Source organism: Notamacropus eugenii, chromosome 2, assembly GCF_028372415.1.
Source record: "Notamacropus eugenii isolate mMacEug1 chromosome 2, mMacEug1.pri_v2, whole genome shotgun sequence".
Lineage (NCBI taxonomy): Eukaryota > Metazoa > Chordata > Mammalia > Diprotodontia > Macropodidae > Notamacropus > Notamacropus eugenii.
In genome coordinates, this window is record NC_092873.1 from 14,360,900 (window position 1) to 14,384,112 (window position 23,213).

Genomic DNA, 23,213 nt, shown 5'->3' on the forward strand with positions numbered 1-23,213 from the left:
ACCTTCTGCTTATCAGGCACTGTGCTAAGCTGTGAGGATATAAAAAGGGCAAAAGACTTAAGAAGTCAATAGAAAGGAAAAGACTGAAGAATCATAAGGAAAAAAGACATGACTATTGGATCGTGGACACAGGGGAGAATGGGAGCAAATCAGAAGAATAGTCTTAGAAACAACTCAAAATACATTTTGTTCCAAGATGATGGCAAGGCAAACACAGTAAGGCAACATTTATTAAGTGCTGACTGTATACCAGGCACTGTAAGTCCTGGGGTACAAAGGAAAGAGAGTGTCCTTCTATGCAGAATGAATAACAACATTTATTCAGCTCTTACAAGGTGCAAACTACTGTGCCAAGTAGTCCCTGCTCTCAATGAACTCCTATTCTAAATGGAGAGAGCAATGTATAGGTTTCAACTGTCAGTCGGATGAAACATTTCCAGCATTCTTAGGATGGAGGAGGAAAACATAAGGTAACGAGCATCCTTTAATATATTTTCTACTGACAATTCTTATGTTTCCAATTTGGAATCATTTGGGATATAGAAGCAAGAACTTTGGTGGCAAGCATGTTATTTTCTGGGTATTTCATAAATTGAATGTCTGACGACGTTGGGGCTCTAGCACCTGCAGGAATAGTTATCTTTTCCTTTTCTTTTACAGATGAGGAAACTCAGGCATAGTGATGGGGAAACGATTTGGCTGAGCCACATTTGTAGTAAAGTGGCCAAAGGAGCCGGATTCGACGCCTCGGTTGTCTAGCTCCAAACGCATCCCTCTAGCCAGACCTTAGAGCCCCACCCGTTCCTTCCCCTTAACTGCCATGGAATTCTGCAACCCCAATAAGTCTGCGTAACTCCAAAAGGGACAATTGGTTTGGAAGGTTGCTTGTTGGCTCTAGTGGTCAAGAAATGGCCCAGAACTGGGGCGTAGGAGTCCAAACAGTGACCAGGTCTCGCTGGTGTGGCTGCAGACGCCTAGGTAAGCAGGAGTGGAGGGGAGGGGAAGTATCAGTCTGGGTTGGCATTCATCTCTCGGGGGAGGCAAAGCTGGGGCTATGGATTCTTAGCTGTTTTTTCTTCTGTTCAAAAGCCTCCCATAGAAGGCACTTGGACAACCCCTTTGTCCCAGGGACCTCTAAGTTTGATAAGAGATCCCACAGGCTAAGAGGACTCTCTGTCCCCCAAATCTCCCTGACTGACCTGGCTTCTTGCACTGTCGTGCGGGTTACACTACTGCGTGTGTCTGTTTCAGAGCTCACCTGGTGGACCATGAGCTAAGGTCTGGTCAAGGCAATGGTTAGGTTGGCTCTTTCATTTTTGTCCCTTGAGGGCCTTGAATATCTAACATTCTCTCAGCTTCAGATGCCCTTGGGCAGCCAGCCTGCATAAGCCTGACCTCTTTCCTTGGCACCTGTCACAGTGTTTCTGGCCCTCCATAGGGAGACTCCAGGTCCGATATTGGTACTTTCTCCCCTGGGGAAACTGGTACCATATTCCCTTAGCTGGTGCCTCGGGGGGTAGAACTTTGCACCTGGTCACTTACTGGCTCTGTGACCCTGGGCTAGTCACTGAACTTCTGTGTGCCTCAGTTTCCTCAACTGTCAAATGGGAACAGTCATAGCACCTGATTCCCAGGGTGATGAGGAACAAGTGACATAGTATAGGTAAGGCACTTTGCGAATTGAAAGCACTTCTAAAAATGATTATTCCCATCAATAATAATGGATCTGAGATCCCAAAACCCCTTTCCCAGTCAGGGCTTTTGTTCCCAGTAGAACTTGGGGTAGGTGTACGGGCCTGGCTCTTCCTGTCTATACTTCCCAATTTCTGCCTGGCTGCCCTGTTCCCTTCTGGAATTAAGAGCTCGCTTTTCTGAGGAGACCTGAAGACCTGCAGTAGGGCTTGTGTTGACGTGAGTAATAAGGGACGAGTCTTGGCTGCCTTGCCTGCCTTCATCCTACTGTGTCCCTTTCCTCTGGTTTTCTCCTTGGGCTAAGGGTTCTGTCTGTGAGGAATGATCTGCTGGGGATTTGCATCCCCTCTAGCTCCCAGGGCGCTGAATTGAATGGAACTCAGCAACAGAAAAAGGGGGCGTGTTGACATTGGTGAGCAGTGGTGTGCTGGGCACGAATTTGCTTTGCAGAATAGTAAGCCATCAGAGGGAGGATGTTGGGTTCCAGGGGATTCTATTTCCTCAGGGCAGCAGTATGAAACGAGCATGCGAGCTCCTTCTGATGCCCCATGGCCTCCCTGGGCAGGGTTGCCTGAGTCCCCAACCAATTCCTTACTGCATTTGGGGTGTAAATCATCTGAGGAAGAATAATGCGAACTTGTTGCTGGGCCAGCACTCCACCTTAGTTACAGGGTTGCCCCTGCCTCTGGATCTTGGCTCATTTTAAGGGTCAGCAGCCAGTGATGTCTGACCCATGTCACTTCTCTCTTCCTTTCCTCACCCTGGGATCCCAGATATAGACTCAGTGGTCCCCGTGGTCCGCCAGCCAGTCGCCAAGACTCCTGTTAATCACCTTCTTCCTGCCCAGTATGCTGCTACCTCCCAGTTTGCTGCCAAGACACAAAAATCTAATGGCACTTGTTGGGGCTTCTAACAGCTTGACAATATTCAGAGGACAAATAGGAAGGAAGGGAATTATTTCTCTGTGCCTGGTCCTGGGCTTAGCGTGGCAGATACAAGCAAGCCAAGCTGGTGCCAGCCTTCATTGAGCATTTAGGTTCTTATGTTGTAGATAACACAGGGAAGTGGTAACCAGTCTGGGGCATTGACTGAAACACAGTACCCAGAATGAGTACACTTGACTTTGAACTGTTGATTTGATTCCTTGCAACCATTTAGCCTTTCTGAGATCACTGCTGCCTTTCCAATGCCGTCGAAACACCTACGACCTCGAGAAAGATGGAGTACGGAGACTGGAATGGGAACCAGTGTGATGCATCAGCATCTGAAAATATGAAGGTATCCAGATTACTGCTGCAGTGAAGACATTCTTGGCATCTGAAGATGCTCCCAATGGCTAGTGCATTCAGGGTGGAAGGATGGGAGTGATCTTAAAGCCTGGGCCTGGTCCCCTTCCCCTGAGCAACCCTGGAGCCTGCTTCAGATGATTTTTCTCAGCAGGTGACCTGGGAATTCTCATTTTGACCTTCCCTTCTGCTCTGAAATTGCAGATGGCACCATGGGGACCACCATAGGCTCTGGGAGAGTCCTGGAGGCCCACAGAAATGAGACGGTGTGGCTGCAGCAGATGCAGGAGGAGGAGGGTTTGAGCACTTTTTCCAGGTTAGCCTGGGGCCAAGGGACCCATATGGGTGCAGCAGCCCAGGGCAAGGGGTATTGGGCAAAATTGAGTGACCTGAGGGATTGGGGACAGAAACCATTTAAAATGGGGGTAATGTGTGGGAAATCTGGCCCCTGTTGTAAGGCAGAGTCAGAGGAACTGAGAAAGCACAAACAAACAAGGACAAGCATGTATCCCATTACACTCCTACTCAAAGCTCTGCCATTTTGGGCTGTTTTCCTTCCTTCCTTCCCCTCCTCTTTCTTTTCTTCTTTTCCTTTCTTTCTCCTTCCATCCTTCTCTCCCTTCTTGCCTCCCTCTATGCCAGGCATTGTACGGAGCCCAGAGAATGAGACGTTCTCTTCTCTGTTGACTGGATCTTGTGTTCTAAAGGGATCTGACCAGTCTTCTGGATCTGCCCTTCCTATGCTCCATCAGCATCTGGCTTCCCCAAGGCTAAGTGGGCAAGGCAGGACAATGGAGACAGGCCTGAGTTTGGTGTCAGCATCTATCTCCAGCCCTCATAGTCTGTGCTAGCTCCTTAGGCCTCTGTAAATAGTGGGAGCTGGGCCAGAAGGCTTCCAAGGTCCCATCCATTCAAATGGTGGTCCAGTGATGATGGTAGAACTCTCAACACTGTGCTTGGTGCTGTGGGAAACATGGAGGGAAGTAGGAGATGTTGAGGGGAGAGGAGACCCAGGCAAGCAGCAAGGGTAGGGCAGGGGAGAGTTTGGTGCCGACGTGCAGGCCCTGCAGAGAGTCTAGGACCCAGATTGGAAACCAGAAGGGACCTTGGAGGTCCTGGAGTCCAAGACTCTCATTTTTACAGATGAAGGAACTCAGGTACGCAGGCAAAATGACTTGCCCATAGTCCCCTAGCTAGTCAGTGTCTGAGGCTGGATTTGAACTCAGGCCTTCCTGACTCCAAGCCAGTGCTCTATCCACTGTGAGTTCCTTAAGGGCAGGGAACATATTTTGGACTTTCTTTGACTTCCAGGCATATGCTTTAGACTGAGACACAGAGCCTCTTACATAGGTGATGCCTAGGGCCGTGGTCTCAAGACCCTACTTTCTACTTCCTGCAGGGGTTCTGGCCGTGGTTGCCCTAAGAGCAGTCAGTACAGCTGCCAGCTACTTCAGAACAAAGACAACTTGGAGAAGCTGGTCCAGGTGGTGGCTGAGAATGGCTCCGTCCCTTGTGAGACCCAAAGCAAAGCAGCAGTGGTTCCCTCGGTGCCTGCATCACCCACGTTGTTCCCCAAAATGTCCGGGAACCTGCCATCCTCAGGTAAGCTCGTACCCATCATGAAGATCTTAGCGAGCAGCAGAGTGCCGAGAAGTGCCTGGTGGCGAGCAAGGCTAGGACAGCCAGCCAGAAGCTCTCCTTTGTCCACGCTTTGGAGTATGAGGAGACATCTGTGCCAAAGGAGCAGGTGGAAAGCCTAGCCGATCCAGCATCTGGGACCTCCTCAATGGGACTCCCTGAGGCACCCAAGGTGAAAGATATGAGACCTGCTCAGTCTGTGGCCAAACTCTGGATAGCCCAGCCAGCTTCTCCAGAAGATGTAGCACCTGTGCTGACCAAGTCAGATTATGCCTCCTCTTCTTTAGGAACACAGCCTCAGCCAGAGACTGAGCTCCTCTTGGACTTGCCAGAAAGCTCCCGGACCTGAAGGGGCTCCCGCTGTGACCCCTGTTCTGTCTGTAGGAGCCTGGTGCACAAGTCCTCACAGGCCCAACCAGAGTCTAGAAGCCAAGCAGATAGTGACAGTGGTAAGGTCTTGTCGGGGTGATGGGCTATAGGAAGGAAGGGGAAGCTCTGGGGCTGGTGGTTTTCTGCCTGCTGCTTCCTTGTCCAACCTGCTCTGACTTTGTGTTTACTGGAGGAGCACCTCCCTCTATTCCTCCATTTCCTCGTTTCTTGAGTAAGGGCTGTCAGAACAGATGATCTCCTGGGGGCCATCCCTTTAGAGGCTGTCCCAGGCAGGGGCAGACCTATTAGGTCAGCAGACAATCACCAGTAACGTCTCAGACTCCACAGAAAACGCTTGACTTTTCTCTAAGGCAATTGAGATGTCAGGAGGGCACGGAATTGTGCTTCAGAGAGAAAGTTGTGGAGGAGGAGGCTGGTGATGCCAGATTAAACCTGGATAAGTCAGGCAAACTCCACAGGGGTTGGCATCCTGGTCCAGACTGGCTGCCAGGCTCTGGTGGATGGGAGCAGCACCAGCAAAGCATGCAATACGTGGGTATGGGCTCTAGCGTCTTGCTGTAGCATTGGGGGCAGATGAAGGAAAGGTTCATGTGATAGGACTGAGAATAAAGAGGTCACATGGAACGTTCCTGGGGGGTGTTGGGCCATTGTTTTTTCAGAGAATTCAGCAGCCCAGTGGTCAGTCCAGGTTGGCCACTTAATTGAATCTGAGGTTTGGCTTGAACTTCAGATGGTGATTGGCTCCTCAGTGGACTACCCCCTCCTGTTCACCTGGGCAGGGGGGAGAATTGGGGGGTCACTTGGCAGCCTGGTGCCCTGGGAGTCAGTGTGACCTTGTTCAGGTCTCTTCTTTTGTCCATTTCCACTACTGTAACTTGGTTCCCTCTGTGCCCTAAATCTCTGACGAGGATCTAACAAGATAGCAGAGGTGAAAGGATCTGAGTAAGGGTGGTTCTCCATTGTGTTCTTCTCTCCACAGAGAGCAAGATGGACCAAGATGAGGAGCCCAGCAAGTTTCCTCAAAGCTTCCTCAAAATTTTTCTTTGTTAACCTAACCTCATAACCTAACCTTTTCTTTACCTAACCTTATAACGCTGGAGCTTGACATCAGCCTCAAACTAGCTATGTAGCAAACTAGCACTTATGTACAGGTGAGGGACTGCTGGCTTAGCCATGTGGGCCGTGTGTGCGCCATTTTCCCTGGAGTTCGCCCACAGCTTCTGGGGGTCTCCATCTCTGCTGCCCCCAGGCCTGGCTTTGACTGCATAGGATGGACAAGAGGCACTTCCCTTCTCCCTTCTCAAGGCGTCTTCAGGCCATTCGACAGACCCCTCAAGCGCAGGGACACTGGCAGGGGTGGAGAATGCCAGAAGGCAGAGCTGGTGCGAGTGTGGCAACACGGTTTAGTCTTTTGGAATATGTCCTGGAGGTCCAGGTTGAGGATGGTGCCAAAGAGGTGGTCAATGTCAGGAGGAAGGTAGTACTGATGAATGACGGCCTGCCTGAGCTGGAACCCTGGGGCAGGAGAGTCAGGGGTCACAGCAGAGCAGGGCACTCACAAGGAGATGCCATCCAAGTCCTAATGGCTCCCCCCATCAAGGCTGCTCCAATACTTCCCTTCTCATCATCCCATGTAACGCCAGTCCTCGCAGCTGAGAACCTTCCTCCCCTGACCTCAGGCCCCAGGCTCTCAGTAAGCCAAAGTCCTCTCCCAGCACCTCAATCCAATCCCTTCCTCTCTTGTCCCTGAAGGAGCCTCCTGAGAGCCCGTCCTGCAGCACGTCTCTTCCCTTGCCCTCCCTCCCTCCACTGAACTCCTTTCAAAAGTCAGATGCTCATCACTCCCTTCAAGTGCAACTGTCCCCAGCAATCTCCTCAGTACCAAATGGAACAGTCTTGTCTCTGCAGCCGATGGACTCCAGGCCACCTGCCCCTTGCCTGTTTCTCCTCTTTCCTAACTGACTGCTCCTCAGCCGTCTGTATCTAGGCTCCCTCCTGGGCCCCCTTCTTTCTCTCTATACTGTCTCCTCTGGTGAAGTGGATCACTCCCAGAGCTATGCATGCATGTAGCCCTCTCCTCTCTGCTGAGTGCCAGCCCGGAATCATCAAGGTGCTGCCCCTCACCCCTGCCCTGTCCCAGGAAAACCCAAAGAGACCAGGGGCAGTAGCATTTGAAGGAACCAATGGAGGAGAGGGTAAGGGGTAGGGCTGTAGCCAAGACCAAGGACCATCCCAGGTCCCACCCAGTGCCTCACCCTCTACTGCTTCTCCTCCACTTCCCTCTGAAATCTCTCCTTGTGTAGCTGCAGGGCTCGCTCCTTGCAAACCAAGTGTCCGTCCTTATCAGTCACCAGCACGGCGGGGCGCCACCTCCTGTCACTTTGCCCAGGGCTTAACTACTCTTCACCTACTGATGACAATGAGACAGGAGAAACTGAATCAGGATGAAAGTCAGGGAAGCGTAAGGTCCCAGATGCCAGGGCCTGGTTTGTTTCTGTCTTTGTACCCCCAGACCTGAGATACAGTGTCTTGTACATATAGTATCTACTTAATAAATGCTCAATGAATTGAATTCTATTTTCTGTTCCACTTTATCCAAGGACATTCCCAAACACTGATGCAGGAGCCGGCAATCAGTACTGCCTCCCACCAGAACACCCCCACCATAGCACTCTGAGTCAAGTGCTTTGAAAGAAATGGAATGATGAATGTGAGAGATGCGTAACTATACATGTAAGTATCCGGATGTGATTTCATATCTGGACCAGTAATTTCACCAAAGCAGGGAACCTGATGCAGAAACTGCCCCATCCTGGAGACAGAGCCATACGTCACAAACGAAGTGTGTTAAATGAGTGTATGTAAAGCCCATCTACATAACCTGTCTTTGCCGCATCCACCCTCTTTCCCTTACAACTCTCCACCTTGAATTCTCGACCTGTTATGGTCCAAAATGTAAAAGGGATTAGCAGCTGCCATCAAATCCCAGAATGCAGTGAGCCAAAGGATCAGTCAAGAGATTGGCTCCAAGAATGAATACAGTAATCCTGCAGCAGGAACAAATGCGCTTTTAACAGAATAGAGCACTTTCAAATGCCCTGATGAAAAGCTCAGAGTTGAGGAGAAACTTTGAAATTCAAACACGGGAGTCAAGGGAAACCAAGAAAGGTAAGGAACAAGTGGTTGTCTACTGATGTGTTTGACAGGCCTGGGGATGCCTCTACCATGAGAGCCACTATTACAGGGAAGGCCAAGACTAGCGCCCAGGCAGAAAACTTGAAAGGAGTGGAGATGGCAGACAATTGGGGAAATTCTCACTGAAGCACGCTAGTAAGTCAGAAAAAGTGAAAAGTACACAGAAGAATCAGTACCAGACCATAATTACCCTACGGAAGTTTCACTGTAAAGGGAACCCAAGAGCCCAGTCAACACTTGATGTGCTCAGGAAATGGAAAGGCACCAGCTCAAAATACAGAGTGATCCGTAAAGTGCCACGAAGGACCAGGACAGAGATTAATTAGGAGCAGGGCTGCCTCAGACAACTGCGGGAAAACAAGCTGATATCGGATGTGGCTGGAGTGTCGAAGTAAGCCCACTGTCCTGAAAGCATCAAAGGATGCAAGTAGGATGTCAAAGAGATGAAAACATGGAAAAGGTCTGCCGATTTCTCTGGGGAGCTGGGTTGCTCTTCATTCTTTAAGTTCCCAGTCCCTGCTATGCTACCTGAGGATATAGAAGGGCTCTCAGCAACACTGAGAGGCCGCAGCTCCCTGGGCAGAGCTGGAACCCCACCAGCGTGGAGGAAGTATCTCTACCAAAGAAGGAACACACCAACTGGGGAGGGGCCGATCAAACTGATCTATGGGTATAACAAGAATATTATTATGCAGCAAGAAATGAAGCTCTGGTACTGAGAAAAGACCAAGGAGAAGAGCAGGCACAAGGACAGAAGAGTGTGAGCCAAGAATCGTACGGAAGGGGAGATGAACTGAACAGCCGCCCCAGCCCCTCTTCTTCCTGGACCTCAGCCCATTTGCTGTAGGGAGGTGGAGGGCGCAATGCTGCCCACATGAGGTCAGGGCAGCCCAGCTCTCCTTTACACAAGAAGGAATACTATGGGAGAGCAAACAATGTCTGTCAAAGACATTAATAAATCCTATTTTTAAAATACAGAAATAAAAATAAACCGTTGCTCACGCTCAAATCTGCTTCCAACAAATTCAACTTGTGTCTCAAGTTGTCTAAGCCTCAGGTTTCTCTTCTGCAAAATGGGGATGATCCCTGCAAATACACAACTCTCAGAATTGTTGTCAGATTTGGCAGAAGCGAGGGAGTTTGTCCCGCACAGCTGGACAGTCAACCCAAGGGAGGAAAAAGACCTTGCCTTCTGCTCTGGGCTGAGTGCGAGGGATCAAAGTGCTTGCTCATGTTCTAAGAACTCATGAGAAATGGCCCATCCAAGGGAAGGAGAACAGCGAGTCCCAGAACGGCAAAAGACAAAGAGAGAAAAGCAGGATGTGCATGGGGAATCATGCTCCATGACCCCAAGCTCCCCAATCTGAAAACTCATCCTCTCCATAGCCCTGTCTGCCAGAGATGACACCACGATCTCAGACTCCCCCTAAGGAGGCGGGAAACTACAAGGAGGGCCCAGCATGACCCTGTGAGCCTAACGACAGAGCCCATTTACCACCCACACGTTTTGGGAAAAGAAACTGAGTTTTGGAGAGGGCAAGGGACATTCTCAATGCCACGTGGAAAGCAAATAATGGAGTCAGCATGTGGCCTGGGGTAACCCCACGCACCTCCCTGCCCAAGAGGCCTTCTCACAGATGTGGGGTATCTGCAGGGAGCTCACTCACTCACAGCCTCTCTCTCACACACACATATACAATCTCTCACACACTCATTCTCACACTCAGCCTCACACAGTCACACACACACAATCTCTCACAGACACGCACGTCACACACACACACTCAGACAGTCTCACTACCACTCACACACACAGTCACACAATCTCTCACAGACACACACAATCTCACACACATTTCAATCTCACACACTCAGTCTCAAACAGCGTCTCAGACACATAGTCACACACAGACAATCTTAGACACAGAAACAGTCTCACACATGAACACACACAAAGGCACACAGTCACACACAGGCACACAGTCACAAACATGCACACTGGCACACATGCATGCATCTATACACGCACAGACACACACTCATGCACATACACAGTAACACACTGTCACACAAACGCACAGTCACACACATGCAAACACACACACCTGCATGCACCCACACATGCACACACACTGTCACATGCCCTGTCACACGCACACACTCATGCACACAAACACACACACACACAGACATGAACACAGAGGCAGGGAAGGAACAGCTGTTCAAGAGGCAGACAGGCCCTCACCACTTAGCTTGGAGCCTCTCCTCCTCCCTCTTCCTCTGCACCTTCCTCTCCAGCGCCAGCTGCCTCTCCCACTGCCCCTGCTGCACTGTGTTCCTTAGGGCTTCTGCCACCTTCCTCTGCCACTTCTGGTCCCACTCCTCCTCCTGCTGCAGGTGGAAAGGAGAGGGATCCCATCAGGGAGGTGGGGAGGGATAAGCCAGATGGGCCCTTGAGCTCAGACAACTCACTGAGCAGGAGGAGGACTGGTATGGGCACGGACCAGGCTGCTCTAGCTCGCCCTCAGTATCCCCCCTGCTCTCAACAGTCTAAGATCTCCTCAGCTCTAAAATCAGTGGTTGTACAAGAATCATCCATAGTGTCTCCAGAATGGGCCCATGCTTCTGACTGACTGCAGAGTGAATATTCTGCACTTGGCATCATCCTCCTCCTTGCCCCAGTAAGACACAAGGCAGTGAGGGGCATCAGGTATCCCAGAATGGACGGTGAAGAACTGTCCCCAGTCTGTCTCTCTCAGGTTCCTCTCTGACACCAGGAAGAATGATGCAGATCACAACATTTCAAAAGTGCTTGGCTTGGGATGTCTCATCTGGTCCTTACCAACACTTCTAGGAGGCAAATATAACTTTGCAGAAGAGGAAACTGAGGCAGGCAGCAGTTAAAGCAGCTGCCCAAGGTGGCACAGCTGGATCTGAACTAAGGTCCTCTTGCCTCAAGGCTCAGCACACAGGGGCACACAGTTGGCTGCCCACAAGTAAGTGGGGCCTAAGGACCAGAGGCTGGCCAGCTCCACTCCTCCCTCCATGGTGGCCCATCTGCACTCACCTGCTGGAGTCTCTTCTGCCTCCAGGCTTCTTCCTCCTGCTTCAGCCTCATCTCAGCCTCCTCTAGCTTCTTGGCAGCTTTCTTCTTGGCTTTCTCAGCCAGCAGCTTCTGCTTCTCCTGTGAGACCCTGACCAAGCAGGTCAGGGGTCAAGACCCTGCCCTGTCCCACACAGCATCTCGCCAGGGGCCCAGGGTTTGGGGCTGTCTCTGACCTCCAGCTTCTGTTCAGTGCATTTCTTCTTCTCTACCTGCAGCTGTTCTGCCTGCTTGTGGGCCTGCAGGGCCTTCCACAGGCACTGTTCCCATTTCAGTGGGGCACAAGGAGGAATGGACACATTCTTGGGCTTGGCAAGCCCCCTCAGTCCTCCCCAGCACCCCACCCGTCCAAGCCTCCGGAAGGTGGTCACTCACATCTTTATTTCCTCCAGGTGCTGGCGCTGGTCCTCCTCCACCTTCTGCTTTCTTAGGAGCTCAGCCTCCTTCTTCTTTTTCAGGTTTTCCAGCCGCTGTAGTTCCTTCTCCTGAGGACAGGAAGGGGACTGCAGCTGTGAGGCAGATGGGGAGACCACCAGGCACCAAGACAGGTCAGAATCCCCAGACTCCCTTCTCCCCACCCCCTTTCCCTGGGAGGCCCACCTTCCCCCCATTCCACCTGCAGAGAGTATGTCACGGGCAGGACCTGAACCAGGTTCTGAAGGCACCTGTCTCTTCTTTCCACATGCTCTAGCAACCATTCTTGACATCAATGGGTCAAAGGAAGGGAAGCTGAGGGCATGGGGGGTGGCTGGTGTCCTGCCAGTGCAGCCTCCCATGGCTTGCTCAGCCACTAACTGGCCAGGTGGCTGTACACCATTGCTTCCCCTCTCTTAGATCCAAAAGTCATCATCTGTTAAATTGGCTCATTGCCCTTCCCTTCCATGGAGGCAGTATAGAAACCAAGGCTCGGAGGCTGTCCTGACTCCTCTTGATAGTCAATGTCAGGGGGCCACTGATCCAGATGGGCAAGGGGCTCATCCAAGGCTGCACATACAAGACACGGCGAGCTGGGCTTCACACCCATCAAAAGCTGTGAGGTGCAGCCAAATGATCAATGCCATTGGACCCTAGGATAACTGAGCCCACTAGCTCGAGGAGAGTGCAGCCCCCACAAGAACGCCTCACACACCCCTTGGCCACCTGTCTGGAAAGAAGTCGTGGACCTAGTGTGCTGGGAGAGACCCCCGAGGGCCTTCTTGGCCTGTCAGCTCTGGGTACCCCTCCAGGGGAAAGACTGAGTAAGGCTTGAGAAACCTATCACATGGGGGCTGAAGAAAAAGGAGAACAGAGGACAGAGACTAGCTCTGCTCTGCCCGGCCTCAGACTGCACACCCAGAAGGAGTCAAAATCTGGAAGAAACCAACGGGAGAACAGAATGGAGCCTTCTAACTCGACCCAATGCACAGGACTTTGAGGTCCACTGCACTCAAGCATCATGCTGACAATCATGCCTTGTGAACTAGGGAGCTCCCTGCTGCTCTGAGGTATTCCAGTAAAGGCTAGACAGATGACCCCGTCAGGATGCTGTGGAGGGTACACCTCCCTCTCACAGAGCTAGAGTTGACATAACCTCCCAAGCTCACCACACAGACGCTACTCAAGGGATCTATCCCCACTCAGCTCCAGCTCCCTCCTCGCACTGCCCTTTCTGCCATCATCCAGAGGTAAAATCTCCCGATTCAGGCAAGTGCTTCAGCTTGGACTAAGAAGTGGGAGAGTGGGAAGCATAACAATGGGGAAGATAGTGGGAGACAACATTTTAGGGATGACTGGTACAACTGGGTTTGCCTGTTCAATAATTCAGGTGTCAACCAATGTTCATCAAATCGAATATACCAAAACCCTTCCAACTGATGAAACAAAAGTCCTTTCTGAAAGAAATTAAACCAGAAATGCTTTAAGCAGCACCTTCTTGCAGCACATTTAACTGACAAACTAGGGGGCTTTGGGGGGGAGCCACGTCTCAGGAGAATTCCCAGTTTGTAAATTCCCTCCACCACTCACTATCTACATCTCTGGACAAGCTAAAGAAAGGGCCCAGAGCACTGAAGTTCCCGTGACCTGCCCTTTAGTCCACAATCTCTTGAAGGTCAAAGCACTCGGATCCCTCCCTAAACAGAGACTTTGGGGTGAACAGCCTTCCCTGGGACACCAAGGCCTTCTGACTCTCAAGTTCAGTGGGTCATCATGGGACAAAGCTCTCCTCAGAGGAGAGCCAAGACACCACAACCCTGGCTAGAAATGCTACCCCGTGCCCCAAGGCTCCAACGCAAGGAACTCCCCATTCCCAGAGGGAGAAAAATATGGTTTCATTGACTCCTAATCATCTGCTGGGCTCTTTCTGGTCTCTAGAACATAAAAGGAAAAGGCTGCTCCCCCTGGAGGAAGCATGCAAATATTTCAAGATAGAATCAGCTGCTTGGCCTGGACCTTGGGCATGGCCCTGAAGTTTCTTACGAAGTATCCAAGAAGGTCAGCAGGAATCTCACCCCAGGAACCCAGATTTAGGTAAGTGAGAGACCTCCCCCAAACCTCGCACAGACACCCTACAGAAAACAACCCCCTGCCTTAGCATGTGGGGATCCCGGAGGCAGTACCCCTGGCTGGGCACAGGAAAGTAGGCGAGACTGTGCCGACAGCAGCCAAAAGTTATGGAGACAGCTGTCCTGCTCCCCCAGGGTCCTTTTCTGATTCCCAGAGGCTGGTGATGGTGATAGACCTGTCTCTGCCCAAGACTCAGGTTCCCTTCACTTTCATCACTCCAGGTCTGTCTCATGGCTCTTCCCCCTCTTCAATTCCAAAAGGCAAATCACTTCCACAACTTTAAAATCAACTGGCTAGAAGGTTTTGTGGAATATTCCTCAGGGCAGGAACCAGCCTCAACAGTAGTGTGCTCCTTACATCAAACTCAAAGGAAAGTTCCAACCTTCTTAAGCAAGGATCTCAGAGACTTTGGGAATTAGGAATGAGACTTTGAAAACGTAGTTCTTCTCACTAACAGTAGCTGAAAAGGTCAACCCTACCATTCTAATGTGGGGAGCAGTACCATGGAGCCAGGATACGGGGAAAATCGGGGGCAAGACAGGCCAAGCGGCCACTTGTTTCTTTGTGGGCAAGACCTCAGGTTTGAGGCCTCAGGATCAAGGAGGGTCAGGCACTGGGTCGTGGCTGCTAACACAGCAAAAGGCATGCCCGTGTTGGGTCATCTGTGCCAGGCCAGCAACCCGGGACAAGCCCTGCAGGGACTCGCTGGGTGACCCTGAACCAGCAACTCGACCTCCTGGGATTCCCTTCCCCAGGGAGTTACTCTGCTGACACACTCACAAATTTGGTGTTCAAAACAAGTGATTCTAGTACTTCAGGAAGTAGTGTTGCAGTAGGGAGGGTGGGGATGGGTGGCTATGCTACTAAGGTGATCGGTGGGTGGATTACTCAGGAGAAAACTGCCCTGTGAAAAGAGGAAAGGAGAAAAACCTGGCATTAACTCCTCTGGCTGCCTCAGACACCCCAGCCAGGCACACAGCCAGAGGACTTGACCAACCTACCCTTGAAGGCCAGTCCTCCAGGCTGCTCCAGGGCAGGGGGCTGCCTGCCCTCCCAACCTCTGACCCAGCCATTTCCTCTAAAGTCTCGGACAAGCTAACCATAGTAGGCTGAGTTTCCCCTGATGGTCTTGCACAATATTTGGGCCAACACAATATTTAAGCAAGCTAAACTCCTACAGCTATACTGTACACAACCCATATGGAACATTAAATTGAGCCTCAGCTCTTAGTCAGAACCTAGAGTGCCAGGGTCAAAGGTGCCTCTTGGGTACACTCAGACCAAACCTTTGACTCACCTACAGGCACTGCTTGGACTATTTGGACCCCAGTTCTCTGAGAAGGTCACCAACCCAAAACTGCACTCCCAGCGGTCCCGTGAAAGGCCCAGGAACAGGACAAGCAAAGAAGGCTGTCTCGTGCCTATCCTGGGCCCTGGTGCTGCTCTTGGCATCGAGATAGTGCGAAGTGTTGCACTTGAAGAATGATTTAATGACACTGGGGCGGCTGGCTGAGGTCAGCGTCATGAGCGTCTGGGTCTTCTGCAGTGTGTGTAGGAATGTTCATAGGGGCTGCACCGCCTGCCCAGGGAGACAAGCATGAAGGCGTGGGCATGGTGCCAGCATAGCAGCAGCCAGGATGAGAGCTATGCACACCTGCCTTACCTTTCTGCCAGGGCAGACGTTGATGGATGCAAGGAGGAGTGAGAGCCTCGTCATCCATGTGGTCACAGTTCTCACCCAGCTCACTGACAGCCTGCTTGTAGTTCCTCTTCTTTCCGTGGGGTCAGAAGCAGCGCCCATGGGGGCCCTGACAGGGATGACAGCAGCCCCCTGCCACAGCCCAGGCAGCCAGGCCCTGACAGGTGGGGTCTCAGCCTTCCCCCTCCCTCCATGTCCTGACCCTGGCACACTTCAAAAATCACAGACGTAGTGGCTCACTCCTAGAGGGCTCTAGGTAGACCTGGGGAGGGACAAAGGTCAAGTCCCCCCACCTGCCCTCAGGCAACTCACAATCTAACAGGAAGACCAGATGACAACAGCCAGGGTGAGAATAACACACCCACTACTGTGTAATCATAAGTGTTTGATTAAACCAAATAGAACTTCTCTAAGCACCTCCTGTATTAAAAAGCCTTGTTCTAGGTTCTGAGGCTCCAGCAGTAAAGAGGGAACAAGTTCTGCCTTCAAAGTCTCACATCCTGTTAGGAATGTCTACAGTTAGGTGTGTGTGTGTGTGTGTGTGTGTGTGTGTGTGTGTGTGTATGTAGGTCACCTATACATGGTGCATGAGTTTATTAGGGGAGGGAGGGAGAGAGGACACTTCCGTCTCCATTGGAGGCCACAACTCCTCCTGGAGCCACACACCAAGGCCACAGGGAGGGTTTACTCAAGGTCCACCAGCACTTTGCCAGCAACAGAACATCAAGAAAGCTTGAGAGGCCTTCCAATTCACCCATTTGACAGAGAAGGAAACTGAGGCACAGAAGAGTCATCTGCCCAAAGTCACACCAATAAGTCTGAGGTCTTATCATCCAGAGAACTTAGAGAATGACTTCTTCCTTTCCTTTCACCTGCCCCACTAACCAGACTCTTCTTAAACGGTGATTCTGAGAATGAAGTTATTTCGGACATGACAGCTGTGTGTCAGGATGGGTTAGGCAGAGACCAGATCAAGGCTCTCTGGAGTGCCTCTGGGACCCCAAGCTCATCTGGAAAGTGGTTTTCCCCAACAGCCTAGCTTGCCTTTGTATATGTAGTTGGGGGTTTTGAGAAGGGCTGAGTCTAACCACCTGGAGGGCAGACCTTCAGCCCAGTGCCAGGATGTTTTCCTGACTGAGGCACACAGTGGCGCTTTAGCATCACTGAATCCTTGTGTCCCTTGGCCAGCTCTGGGGGCCATCATGAGTGGTCTCTCCCTGCCGCTTGTGCTCAGGGATACTCTCGGGTCACCCTACCTGATGCTCTGAGGAAGCTTCCTGGCCTCCTTGCTCTCTACAGAGAGAAGAAGACAATGGAGACCCACCCTTACTCAGAGCTTTTCACCCCCACTATCTTGTGAGATCCTCATCAGAGACTTAGGGCACACAGGGAACCAAGTCACAGTAGTAGAACTGACCCAAAAAGGGGACCTGCCCAAGGTTGCACTGACTCCGAGGGCACCAGGCTGCCAAGTGGTTCCCCCTCAATTCTCCACCCTGCCTAGGTGAGCAGGTGGGGGTAGTCCACTGAGGAGCCAAGTCACCATCTGAAGTACAAGCCAAACCACAGATTCAATTAAGTGGCCAGCCTGGGTTGACCACTGGGCTGCTGAATTCCCTAAAACAAAAATACCCCAACAACCGCCAGCAACCGTCCCACGTGACCTCCTCCTCCTCAGTCCTGTCCCATGAACCTTTCCTTCATCTGCCCCCAATGCTACAGCAAGACGCTAGAGCCCACACCCACACTTGGCATGCGACTCTAGGACTGAACTGTCAGCCAGGATCTGGCAGCCAGTCTGGACCAGTCTGCCAACCCTTGTGGAGTAGGACTGCCCTATCCAGGTTCAGGCTGGCATTGCCATCCCACTCTTCCACAATTTCTTCTCTGAAGCACAGTTTCCCCACCTCCTGACATCCCAATTGCCTTAGAGAAAAGTCAAGCTTTTTCTGTGGAGTCTGAGACGTTACTGGTGATTGTCTGCTGACCTAATAGGTCTGCCCCTGCCTGGGACAGCCTCTAAAGGGATGGCCCCCAGGAGATCATCTGTTCTGACAGCCCTTACTCTAGAAATGAGGAAATGGAGGAATAGAGGGAGGTGCTCCTCCAGTAAACACAAAGTCAGAGCAGGTTGGACAAGGAGGCAGCAGGCAGACAACCACCAGCCCCAGAGCTTCCCCTTCCTTCCTACAGCAGATCACCCCGACAAGGCCTTACCACTGTCACTATCTGCTTGGCTTCTAGACTCTGGTTGGGCCTGTGAGGACTTGTGCACGTGGATCCTACACACAGAGCACAGGTCACAGCGGGAGCCCCTTCGAGTCCAGGGGCTTTCTGGCAAGTCCAAGAGGAGCTCAGTCTCTGGCTGAGGCAGTGTTCTTAGAGAAGAGGAGGCATCACCTGACTCGGTCAGCACAGGCGCTACATCTTCTGGAGAAGCTGGCTGGGCCATCCAGAGTTTGGCCACAGACTGAGCAGGTCTCATATCTTTCACCTTGGGTGCCTCAGGGAGTCCCATTGAGGAGGTCCCAGATGCTGGATCGGCTAGGCTTTCCACCTGCTCCTTTGGCACAGATGTCTCCTCATACTCCAAAGCGTGGACAAAGGAGAGCTTCTGGCTGGCTGTCCTAGCCTTGCTCGCCACCAGGCACTTCTCAGCACTCTGCTGCTCTCTGAACGAAGCTCTCCATGATGGGTACGAGCTTACCTGAGGATGGCAGATTCCCGGACATTTTGGGGAACAACGTGGGTGATGCAGGCACCGAGGGAACCACTGCTGCTTGGCTTTGGGTCCCACAAGGGACGGAGCGGTTCTCAGCCACCACCGGGACCAGCTTCTCCAAGTTGTCTTTGTTCTGAAGTAGCTGGCAGCTGTACTGACTGCTCTTGGGGCTACCATGGCCAGAACCCCTGCAGGAAACAGAAAGTAGGGTCTTGAGACCACGGCCCTAGGCATCACCTATCTAAGAGGCTCTGTCTCTCAGTCTACAAGCATGTGCCTGGCAATCGAACAAAGTCCAAAATATGTTCCCTGCCCTTAAGGAACTCACAGTGGATAGAGTACTGGCTTGGAGTCAGGAAGGCCCGAATTCAAATCCAGCCCCAGACACTGACTAGCTAGGTGACCATGTGCAAGGCATTTTACCTTTTACCTCAGTTCCTTCATGTGTAAAAATGAGAGTCTTGAACTCCAGGACCTCCAAGGTCCCTTCTGGCTCCAAATCTGGGTCCTGGATGCTCTGGAGGGCCTGCACGTCAGCACCAAACTCTCCCCTGCCCTGCTCTTGCTGCTTGCCTGGGTCTCCTCTCCCCTCAACATCTCCTTCTTCCCTCCATGTTTCCCACAGCACCAAGCACAGTGTTGAGAGTTCTACCATCATCACTGGACCACCATTTGAATGGATGGGACCTTGGAAGCCTTCTGGCCCAGCTCCCACTATTTACAGAGGCCTAGGGAGGTAGCACAGACTAAGGGGGCTGGAGATGAATGCTGACTCCCAACCCAGGCCTTTCTCCATTGTCCTGCCTTGCCCACCTAGCCCTGGGGAAGCCAGATACTGATGGAGCATAGGAAGGGCAGGTCCAGAAGACTGGTCAGATCCCTTTAGAACACAAGATCCAGTCCACAGAGAAGAGAGTGTCTCATTCTCTGGGCTCCATACAATGCCTGGCATAGAGGGAGGCAAGAAGGGAGAGAAGGATGGAAGGAGAAAGAAAGCAAAAGAAGAAAAGAAAGAGGAGGGGAAGGAAGGAATGAAAACAGCCCAAAATGGCAGAGCTTTGAGCAGGAGGGTAATGGGACACGCGCTCGTCCTTGTTTGTGCTTTCTCAGTTCCTTTGGCTCTGCCTTGCATCAGGGGCCAGATTTCCCACACATTTCCCCCATTTTCCATAATGGTTTCTGTCACCAATCCCTCAGGTCACTCAGTTTTTGCCCAATACCCCATGCCCTGGGCTGCTGCACCTACGTGTGTCCCTTGGCCCCAGGCTTACCTGGAAAACGTTGTCACAGCCTCCTTCTTAATCTTCTGCAGCCACACCATGTCCTCCTTCTCCACATTTTGCCTGAACTCCCTCACTGTGGTGTTGTCTGCCTCCCTGATGCTCACAGAGCCTTTGCTGGTCCCCATGGTGCCATCTGCAATTTCAGAGCAGAAGGGAAGGTCGAAATGAGAATTCCCAGGTCACCTGCTGAGGAAAACCGTCTGAAGCAGGCTCCAGCGTTGCTCAGGTGAAAGGGACCAGGCCCAGTCTTTAAGGTCAGTCCCATCCCTCCACCCTGAGCCCACTACCCAGTAGTAGCGTCCTCAGATGCGAAGAATGTCTTCACTACAGCAGCACTCTGGTTACCTTCTTATCTGCGCATGTGGATGCATTTCACTTTTTCCATTTCAAGTCACAATTCTGCACGTTGGCCTAGGTCATATGGTTTCCTTCAACTCTTCCAACAGACCAGAGATCTCAGAACGGCTAAATGGTTCCAAGGAATCAAATGAACAGTTAAAAGTCAAGTGTACTCGTTCTGGGTGGTATGTTTCAATCAGTGCCCCAGACTGGTTACCACTTCCCTGTGTTATCTACCACATAAGAACATTAGTGACTCATGAAGGCTGACACCAGCTTGGATTACTTGTATCTGCCATGCTAAGCCCAGGGCCAGGCACAAAGGAAGCATTCCTCTCCCTTCGAGAGAAGTGACATGGGTCAGACATCACTGGCTGCTGCCCCTTAAAATAAGCCAGGACCCAGAGGCAGGGGCAACCCTGTAATTAAGGTGGAGTGCCGGCCCAGCAACAAGCTGGCATTCTTCTCCCTCAGATGCTTTACACCCCAAATGCAGTAAGCAGTTGGTTGGGGACTCAGGCAACCCTGCCCACGGAGGCCATGGGGCATCAGAAGGAGCTCACATGCTCATTTCATACTGCTGCCCTGAGGAAAGAGAATCCCCAGGAACCCAAAATCCTCCCTCTGATGGCTTACTATTCTGCAAAGCAACCTCGGGCCCAGTACCCCACTGCTCACCAGTGTCAACATGACCCCTCTTCACGTTGATTAGTTCCCTTCAATTCAACACCCTGGGAACTAGAGGGGATGCAAATCCCCAGCAGATCCATTCCCCACAGGAAGAACCTATAGCCCAAGGATGAATCCAGAAAAAAGGGCCAAAGTAGGATGAAGGCAGAAAAGGCAACCAAGACCTGTCCCTGATGACTCATATCAATCCAAGCCCCAACTGCAGGTCTTCAGGTCTCCTCAGCTAAGTGAGCCCTGAATTCCAGAAGGGAACAGGGCAGCCAGGTAGAAATTGGGAAGTACAGACAGGGAGAGCCAGGCCCGTACACCCACTCCAAGCTCCACTGGGAACAAAATCCCTGGCTGGGAAAGGAGTTTTGAGATCTTAAGTCCATTATAATTGATGGGAATAATCGTTTTTTAAAAGTGCTTTCAATTCTGCCAAGTGCCTTACCTATACTATCTCCCTTGATCCTCACCACCCTGGGAAACAGGTGCTATGACTCTTCCCATTTGACAGTTGCGGAAACTGAGGTGGACAGAAGTTCAGTGACTAGCCCAAGGTGACACAGCCAGTAAGTGACCAGGTCCAGAGGAGAATCACCAATATTGGACCCGCAGTCTCCCACTATGGAGGGCCACAAACACTGTGACAGGTGACGAGGAAAGAGGTCAGGCCTTTGCAGTGCTGGCTGCCCCAGTGTATCTGAAGCTGAGCCAATGTCAGGTGTTCAAGGCCCTCAAGGCACAAAGATGAAAGAGACAACCTAACCATTGTCTTGACTAGACCTTAGCTTATGGTCCACCAGGGGAGCTCTGAGACAGACACACACAGCAGTGTAACCCACATGACAGTGCATGGAGCCGGGCCAGTCAGGAAGATGTGGGGGACAGAGAGTCGTCTCAGACTTTGGGATCTCTTATCAAACTGAGAGGCCCCTGGGACAAAGAGGTTGTCCAAGTGCCTTCTATGGGAAGCTTTTGAACAGAAGAAGAAAAATGGAGCCAAGAATCCACAGCCCCAGCCTTGCCTCCCCCCACGAAATGAACCTCAAGCCAGACTGATGCTCCCCCTCTCCCCCACTCCTGCTTACCTAGGGGTCTGCAGCCACACCAGCGAGACCTGGTCACACCTTGGTCTCCTACTCCCCAGTTTGGGGCCATTTCTTGATCTCCAGAGTCAACAAGCAACCCTCCAAACCAACTGTCCCTTTTGCAGTTATGCAGACTGTTGGGGTTACAGAATTCCATGGCAGTTAGGGACAGAAGGACCAGTGGGGGAGGGACGGGGTGGGGCACTAAGGTCTGGCTAGAGGGATGTCTTTGGAGCTAGAAACCTGAGGGGCTGAATCCAGATGCTTTGGCCACTTTACTACAAATGTGGCTCAGGCAAATCGTGTCCCCATCCCTGTACCTCAGTTTTCTCATCTGTAAAACAAAGGGCAAGGGTAACTACTCCTGCTAGTGCCCCAACCTCCTAAGACACTGAATTTATGAAATACCCCGAAAATAATGTTCTTGCCACCAAAGTTCTTGGTTCAAAATCACAAAAACTTCCAAATTGGAAACATAAGAATGGTCTGAAGGAATTACATTAAAGGATGCTGGTTACCTTATGTTTTCCTCCTGCACCATAAGAATGATGGGAACATGTCATCTGACTGACATTTGAAACCTACACATTGCCCTCTCCATTTAGAATAGGAGTTCCTTGAGAGCAGGGACTACTTGGCACCGTACTTTGTACCTAGTAAGAGCTTAATAAATGTTGTTATCCATTCAGTCATTCATTCATTCTCCTTACAAGGACACTCTCTTTTCTTTCCTTTGTACCCCAGTCGTAGAGTGCCTGATATAGAGCCAGATCTTAAAAAATACTTATTGCCTTATTATCTTTGCCTTGCCATGATCTTGGAACAAAACGTATCTTGAGTTGTTCCTAAGACTGTTCTTCTGATTTGTTCCCAAGACTGTTCTTCCGATTTGTTCCCATTCTCCCCTGTGTTCACGATCCAATCGTCATGTCTTTTTTCCTTATGATTCTTCAGTCTTTTCCTTTCTATTGACTTCTTAAGTCTTTTGCCTTTTTTGTATCCTCAGAGCTTAGCACAGTGCCTGATAAGGAGAAGGTGCTTAATAAATGTTTTTTGATTGATTATCCCATGCTTAGAAATAGCCTCACTTGCCACAGATGCTTCATGACCCCCTGTTCTCAATTTGACATTTTGAAGAAGGTGGTCTACACTTCTATTACATGTAGTACCTCTAGCACACTTGACATGTGAGCATTTGTGTGATAACCACCCATGCTATTCTCGTATGCATTTAAAAAATTGTAATTTATATTAATACTGGAGCCAGTTCTTTTCTAGATTTTCTATCTCCCTCAAAGCACAAGACTGTGCCCTGCACATACCTGTAGTTCATTCAATGCTCATTGAGAAAAATTGGATCTTTCATGGATTTCAGTGTTACCCTCAAACCTAGGAGTATGGCTGGTCATTCAATTGGACCCTTCAAAGAAGCAACCCAGGAAATATAGATATGCCTGACAGAATATTCTCCTGGTTTGACAATGAGAAACCTGAGGTACAGACAGCTTAAGTGACTTCTACCCACCACATAGCCCATCATGAAAGCTCATTGTTTGGAG

At 51.0% G+C, this 23,213-nt stretch overlaps 1 protein-coding gene across 2 annotated transcripts; it reads right to left on the bottom strand.

Annotated features, from left to right (window-relative positions):
• Positions 1-212: 212 nt before the first annotated feature.
• On the bottom strand, positions 213-22,530 carry LOC140522149 (uncharacterized). 2 transcript variants are annotated; one of them, XM_072637254.1, is made up of 8 exons: positions 21,655-22,530; positions 19,898-20,017; positions 19,541-19,685; positions 17,765-18,457; positions 11,680-11,813; positions 11,269-11,395; positions 10,447-10,592; positions 213-2,956 (listed from the first exon to the last, which is right to left on the bottom strand). In XM_072637254.1, coding segments are annotated over exons 5-8 (276 nt in total). In that variant the 5' UTR covers positions 11,682-11,813; positions 17,765-18,457; positions 19,541-19,685; positions 19,898-20,017; positions 21,655-22,530; the 3' UTR covers positions 213-2,955. The 2 variants fall into 2 exon arrangements, with proteins under 2 accessions (XP_072493355.1, XP_072493354.1); XM_072637253.1 differs by lacking the exons at positions 213-2,956; positions 10,447-10,592; positions 11,269-11,395; positions 11,680-11,813 and adding an exon at positions 13,860-14,752.
• Between the last annotated feature and the right edge of the window lie 683 nt (positions 22,531-23,213).